General features: G+C 38.4%; 1 protein-coding gene across 1 annotated transcript; it reads left to right on the top strand.

Moving 5' to 3' along the window:
* The first annotated feature begins 267 nt into the window (after window positions 1-267).
* On the top strand, window positions 268-2,174 carry LOC112198227 (3-ketoacyl-CoA synthase 6). Its single transcript, XM_024339312.2, has one exon. The coding sequence runs from the start codon at window positions 395-397 to the stop codon at window positions 1,889-1,891; it is 1,497 nt and encodes a 498-aa protein (XP_024195080.1). The 5' UTR covers window positions 268-394; the 3' UTR covers window positions 1,892-2,174.
* Window positions 2,175-7,885: the final 5,711 nt, after the last annotated feature.

Genomic DNA, 7,885 nt, shown 5'->3' with positions numbered 1-7,885 from the left:
GGAGAGGTCAAATATAATGGGGTGTGTAACAAGGAAGGATAACAACCAAAAATAGAAACAAGTAGTTGCTAGCGAAACCCAGTTTTGTCACCAGCTCTTGCTATTTGGCATAGGCGGGATGATATGATTCTGGCGTTTTAGTTTAGTTACATGTGGAAAAGGAAGGGGGGAGTTGCGGAAAAAATTAATAACGAGTTAAGTGAGCGTTGGAATGACGTGAAGTCCCTCCATTAAAGCCCCCCATCTGCCTCCTTCAATTCCCCGGTCCCGTTGCCTTTAAATCCCACCCCCTCCTTTACACCTAATATCATATCCTCCTCACCATTCTCCATTCCCAGGCCTCGATCTCTCCATCTTTCTCATTCACATTTCGTACAAACTAAACACAACAGCAATGCCTCCAATCTTGCCGGACTTCTCCAACTCCGTCAAGCTCAAGTATGTCAAACTCGGGTACCAATACCTCGTGAACCATTTCCTCACCCTCGCTCTAGTTCCTATAATGGCCGGGATTTTTCTCGAGGTTCTACGCATCGGCCCGGAGGAGCTTCTAAACTTGTGGACCTCCCTCCACTTGGATCTCGTCCAAATCCTCTGCTCCTCTTTCCTCATCATATTCATCGCCACCGTCTACTTCATGTCTAAGCCACGAACCATCTACCTCGTCGACTACGCTTGCTACAAGCCACCTGTTACCTGCCGCGTCCCCTTCTCCACATTTATGGAACACTCCCGCCTCATCCTCAGCAACAACCCTAAGAGCGTCGAGTTCCAGATGAGGATCCTCGAGCGCTCTGGTCTTGGGGAAGAGACTTGCCTTCCCCCAGCCATTCACTACATCCCTCCCCAACCCACCATGGAGGCTGCGAGGGGCGAGGCGGAGCTCGTCATATTCTCCGCAATGGACTCTCTTTTTGAGAAGACCGGCCTTAAACCTAAAGACATAGATATTCTGATCGTCAATTGCAGCCTGTTCTCGCCGACTCCTTCTTTGTCGGCTATGGTGATCAACAAGTACAAGCTCCGAAGTAACATCCGGAGCTTCAACTTGTCCGGCATGGGGTGCAGCGCTGGTCTCATATCCATCGACTTGGCACGTGACCTTCTTCAGGTTCATCCTAACTCAAATGCGGTGGTGGTCAGTACGGAGATCATAACTCCGAATTATTACCAAGGAAAAGAGAGGGCTATGCTTTTGCCCAACTGCCTCTTCCGTATGGGTGGGGCCGCCATACTCTTGTCCAACCGTAGATCCGAGAGAAGGCGTGCCAAGTACAGGTTGGTCCACGTGGTCCGAACCCACAAGGGAGCCGACGACAAGGCCTTCCGCTGCGTGTTCGAGGAGGAAGACAGGGAGGGCAAGGTCGGAATTTCACTCCAAAAAGATCTGATGGCCATCGCCGGCGAGGCCCTGAAATCCAACATCACCACTATCGGTCCTCTAGTACTTCCGGCGTCGGAGCAGCTCCTCTTCCTGCTAACCCTCATCGGAAGAAAGATAGTGAACCCCAAGTGGAAGCCTTACATTCCAGACTTCAAGCAGGCGTTCGAGCACTTCTGCATCCACGCTGGAGGTCGAGCCGTTATCGACGAGCTTCAGAAGAATCTACAGTTGTCGGCGGAGCACTGCGAGGCGTCGAGGATGACGCTGCACAGATTCGGCAATACGTCGTCGTCTTCGCTTTGGTACGAGTTGGGGTACATTGAGGCCAAGGGGAGGATGAGGAAGGGAGATAGGGTTTGGCAGATTGCGTTTGGGAGTGGGTTTAAGTGCAACAGCGCCGTGTGGAAGTGTAACCGGACCATCAAGACGGCGGCTAATGATGATGGGCCCTGGGCCGATTGCATTGAAAGGTACCCGGTTCATATTCCTGAAGTCGTCAAACTCTAGAATTGCATTGGTGCTGGTGGTATCTTTTCTTTGGTTTCAGCTTTTATCAATTTGCCGCTAAATTCACAAAGTTGCATTTACCCTACGTTCATGGTCTCCCGTATTTTTTTTTTTTTCTTATTCTTATGGCTACCAATTTGCATAGAAGTTCAAAATGTGCTCTTCTTTTATGTATTAATCATTGTATTCCATGTAAGGAAACCACAGTTGATCGAGTTATTATTGAAGTTTGCAATTAATTATTAGGTCGATCTATTATTTAGTATTTAACAGGTATATTTGATGGGAGCTAGTCTCTATGTGTCAAGGAAGAAGATTTTACTTACAATAGCTACAATTCACTCGCACAGATAATGATTTTCATCACCCTCGTATAACTGAACAATAAGCAAGGATGAGGATGAGATATATGGTTCGATTTGATCGGCGGCTTTAAATTTCGTTTTCCTACTTTTGTTATGTTGTGTATTGAATTTGGGTCGTCTTGTTAGGCTTGCTTTTGCAAATTTGGTACTTAATTATAGAACTAGTTGGAAAGAGAGTGACGAACTGAAGCAACATTAAACTCGACGTGTGCCCAGTTTTAATCTGTATTGCGATTGTGATATGACCAGTGCCCCAATGTCTGTTTCGGTATATACATAAATGATGAGAGCACCATCGGGGGACATGACATAGCTCGAAAGAATTAATGGTGGTTGTGCTCATACTCAAAAAGTTATTATGTAACATATAAATATGTTTACATGTTAACAAAAAATGCGTACATACTCGCACCATCTCAAACGTGTAAAAACTCACTTTTATCAAGTACCATTAAAAAGATAGACAATTGTCCCAACTTTAATCGATCTGTATATACATACAAACTCATTTTTATTAAGTACCATTAAAAGGACCGAAAGGATCGACAATTTTTCCAACTTTGATCCGTATATGCATACATGAATGACGAAGTGACAAAGGGTACCCCTAAATAGGGATGGATGCATTGAATTTTTTTGTTACACCGGCCGCTAGCTAGCCAGCCAGCTACTTCTTAACTATTTATAAGGAGGTTCTGGATATGATGGAATTGAAGTTGTAGAGATATAGATATGGCTTTTCTACCCTGAAATAGGGGTGTAGGGTAGGCTAGGCGAGTACCCCACTTCCAGATGTCAAAAATATTGAGGCATCGATTAATAAGATCCTAATTCTTGATTTAGCTAGCTACATGCTCATTCAATGCCCTAATAAGCGTTAATGCATTGAAAGCCTGAACTTTCTGGTATGAAGGAAAAAACAGTAATCAATAAAAGTGGTCGAGCTACCTACGAATATACACAAAAGATTGTGACCATATCTTGTGGACTCGTGAAAGTCGCAACTCCCATAAACATGCAGAACCCTAGCCTCCATTTTAGTTTCACGTCTATATTAAACCATGCAGATATTAACTCCTCAAACTAAGACTCTTTCATATGCATGGTAAAACTCAGAGACTTGTTTCACCAGCTTGGAAGTGGAGGGAGATTCAAAAATTGTTGTTGATGCAGTCAATGGAGTCACTCAATCTCCCCCTCCCTGGAGACTGCGTAAATTGGTGGAAGATATTTGATGTCTAGATTCTACTTTTGGCTCTATCTCTTTTCGTCATGTGCTTAGGGAAGTAAATTTTGTAGCGGATGCCTTAGCAGATTTAGGCCACAATTGTAACAATGTCTTGTGTTGGCTTGATAGAGTGCCTGCCCAGGCCTCTAAAGCCTTATTATTTGACGTTGTAAACTCTAGTTGCTTCATAAGCTTTTCTTTATAATCTTATTTTTTCTTGCCTCAAAAACTCAGAGACTTGACGTAATCACTTAGCCTTACGTGAAGTGGTGATTACAAGTAGTTAACTAATATTGTTGAGAATACATATATCTCACATGGGAAAACCTATGAGTTTATAAGGGTTTGGGCCACTCCATCCATTGCCAATTGGTTTTAGATGTGAACCCCAGATTACTTTATCATGGTATCAGAGCCAGGTTACCCACGTGTGCATGCCTAACGGCCACATGTGCTCCACGTCACCCAAAGTTGTCCACGTGTATGGCTTGAAAATTCGCCACACGTGAGGGGGAGTGTTGAGAATACATACATCCCACATGAAAAAAATAGGACCTGGTCTATGAGTTTATAAGGATTTGGGCCACTCCATCCATTACCAATTAATTTTAGACATGAACCCAGATTGCATATCTATACATATGTTTCTATCCAATATCTGAGCAACAAGTTTTATTACATGGAGAGTGATGGATTCACATTAATTCCTGTGCCATGAATTATATATGTAGTCTGCAGCTGCTCTGCCATCCTCTCTTTAATTTCCTTCTGTGGCCAATTGAAAGGCTCAAAAGCGATAGACCATTACATTATATTCGTGAAGTAGTCATTGAGTTCGATCTTAAGGGGGTGGGCTACCTAGCAAGCAGCGAAAACCTAGAAGAAAATAAATTGTGTGCACACGCCTTCCCATTAAAACGTTACTCTCAAGTTTCAATTATTTATTGTTCCAGTAGCTGTGGCCAGTTACACCTAAAACCTAAAGAAAAGAAATTAAGAATTTTTTCACTGAAAAATTCTTTTATGCACTATTAATGCAATTGAACTAGCAGATTCAGTTGATCTCAGCCGTTAATATTTATAGATAATACTTTTTTAATAATAAAAAAAATGTACTTGATGTTATCCTCCATTCTTGTTGGTTCTCTCATTTTTCACGGTACTCCCCACATTTTGATCTATAGCATATCTAGGGCTGTCAATCGGTCGGTTCGAATCGGTTATAGGTATTACCAACTTCAAAACCAAAACTTTCGGTTTCAAAACTGAGCTACCAATTATCAACCAAAATTTTCGGTTTTTAATTATATCTACCAAATTCGGTATTTCAGTTTTCGGTGTTACCAATTTTAAAACAACTAATTCTTTATAATATAAATTAGAATGAACAAAACTAGGTTTTTTTATTTTATAGTCATAAACTTTGTATTCATCTACTAATTAGGAAAATTCTACAATGTGTTAACGTATGACATGCATATAATTGCCTTAAAAGTGGTAAAATGAGTCCTCAAAATAGTAATATTAGTCCTTAAAGTAGTAACATGAGTCCTTAAAGTGGTAAATTTTCTTAGTTACCACATGAGTCCTCAAAATAGTAATATTAGTCCTGAAAGTGGTAACATGAGTCCTTAAAGTAGCAAATTTTCTTAGTTTACCAGATGAGTCCTCAAAATAAAAATATTAGTCCTCAAAGTGGTAACATGAGTCCTTAAAAGGATAAAAAATAGTTGATGTATGAAAAATGTTAACATACCATAGCTTTACCCCTACTAATTATAGCTTTCTTTTGTATATATGACATCAAGTTTTAGCAATTTTCAATAAAACTAGGTTATTTAACCATCTTTGACTAGGTTACTTAAAATACATTTACTATTAATGTAGTATATAGTAATGTTCATACTATTATAAAAGTTTTTATGTTTATTTCTTAATATACATGTATGTGTATTGAAAATTATAGTATATAAATCTAATATTTAGATAATCGGTAGATTCAGTATTTACCAAAATCAAACCAACTTTTTCGGTAATTTTCGATTTCGGTATTATCGGTCTCGGTTACCAAAAAGTCGGTTTACCAAACCTAAAACATCGATTGGTATTCGGTCAGTTTAGTAATTACCAAACCAAGTGGCAGCCCTAAGCATATCCATCTATTCTAAATTTATTTCCATATTGAGATTCTTAAAATATATATATATATATATATATATATATATATATAAAAGTTTCTCACTGACAGGGTTTCTGTGTTTCTGCAATGGCAATAAGATAGTTGCTGTACCTATATATTGGCGGTCAATAAACCAACTAATCTTTTGCCCTCACCCTCTGATGAGGGAATTATATATTGATCAGAAGATATTATCAGAAGGTGAAAAAGGCAAATCAATTTCTTTGCAACGTTTGCTAGCTTATTGAATATCTTTTTGTTTGTTTGAAATGTCTTGGATAGATATAAATCTGTATATTTTCTTTTCGGTTTGACGTATATGTTATCCTTCTCCTCAAGTTAATTTGAACTTTTCATCTCGGTCTTAGTATTAGGTAAAATATTTAAATTTTATTTTAGCTGAGGAGAAGTAAAAGAAATGTTAAGCACAATATTACCCAGCATATTAGGCAATTTTAGTGGATAGAGTATGTCAACCAGCATTTCTCTCCAATTAAGTGCTAACAACGGTTCCAGGCTTTACTCCACCATGTATTGAAGTTTTAAGGCTCGATAAGTCTTAACATTGAAACATAAACATAATAAGATAGAAGTAAGTATCTGAATAATTTGTTTTTAATATTGGAGTGTCAAGTTCTTTAATGTCTCATTTATTTCTGCCATCCAAAGTAGTTATTTGGCAAAAATATCAACACTAGTATGCTCGTTTGTTTGTTTGATTGGTATGTCGCTCACAATTTGAAAAATGGCAGTAAAACTGAGCTCATTGATTTGCCGAGCAGAAGCTCTAAAATTTACCAATGTCAAGCCAAAGTACAAAACAAAACAAATACAGGTTAGTAGTTGAAGTTCGCTTTCAATTGGGCAGGTAGAGGTTTTGACTTTAAGCAAATTAATAGAAAGGCAGAAGGTTCTCTGGAAGTGCCAACTACCAACCAATATCTTCAGGGATTAATGTAACTGACTAACTGCCCAGAGACCGTCTAATAATGATTCAAGGACTTTAGGTCATCAGAAAATAATTTCAGAGATAGTTTTCAAAATTTCAAAATTATCCTTTATTTTATTCTCAAAAAAAAAAATTATCCTTTATTTGAAATAGTTATTTTACAAGAAACAAAACAATCTACAGTGTAATTGACATATTTATTTTGATGGAATGCAAATTTTGGTACATGATGTAGGCTCTAATTTGTGCTCAAAAACCTTTAGATTTATGTTAGTTCTTCTCATATTCTTAACTTGCATTAAGTCACTCGCCAAACATCGTACAACGTCTTGACCCGACTTTATTTTGTGAATTTTCTTAATTTTGAATTTGAAAAATTATACCAAAAAATCGGATTGACAATTTTGAGATCCATAACTTCAGGAAGTCTTTAAAAATCATTGTTTAAAAGTATAAAAAAATTTGTGAAAAAATAAAAATATGAGATTTTAACCAAAATTTGCACATTGATTTTGGTGAATTATGTCTAACTTCAAAATTTTTCAAGAATACAAAGGTATATCATATGATTTCCAGGAGTCCAATCTCACATGGATTTACGCACCGGAATGATGACTTTGCTTTGGTACGTAAAGGTCATTGGCAGACCTCCACCACTATACACGGCGATATAATGGCACACATGAGTTCCCTTTCTTGGTTACATATTTTCCCTTTTCTTTCAATTTCAACTTCACTTTGATGACAAGTTACTTCATATCATATCTTTGTCTATCAATATATTCTCCCTAAATCTAGTCTACATTCATCCAAGGCCCCTTAGGGCACATACCTCCGGCATATATATATATATATATATATATATATATATATATATATATATATAGAGAGAGAGAGAGAGAGAGAGAGAGAGAGAGAGAGACTTTAAACTAGTTATATACTTTTCTTAGCTAACGTTATACCACTGATTGTATTAGTTTAGTGGTAAGGGAATGGTGTGCCTTTCTTTGGAAAGCATCCACCTAAGTTCGTTTCACAGATTCGGTCAAATATCGGTAAGCTCAAGTTATGGAATTTTCTATACCATGATGCCTATGCTTCTGCCTCTCGTAAGAGAGTTTTCTCCTCCGTCTCTCTTCTTGGCTGGTGGAGGTAGGATATCTACGATCTGGCAGGATGGGTTATCCTCCTTGTGTGATCTAAACTGTGGTGGTGAAGGCGGGGTAGTCCGAAGACATTTTCCTAATTTCCTTTCTCAAGCCCCGGATGTTGG

The sequence above is a fragment of the Rosa chinensis genome, chromosome 4 (assembly GCF_002994745.2).
Source record: "Rosa chinensis cultivar Old Blush chromosome 4, RchiOBHm-V2, whole genome shotgun sequence".
Lineage (NCBI taxonomy): Eukaryota > Viridiplantae > Streptophyta > Magnoliopsida > Rosales > Rosaceae > Rosa > Rosa chinensis.
The sequence above is the reverse complement of the archived record's forward strand: the minus strand, read 5'-3'. Positions and strand labels throughout refer to the sequence as shown.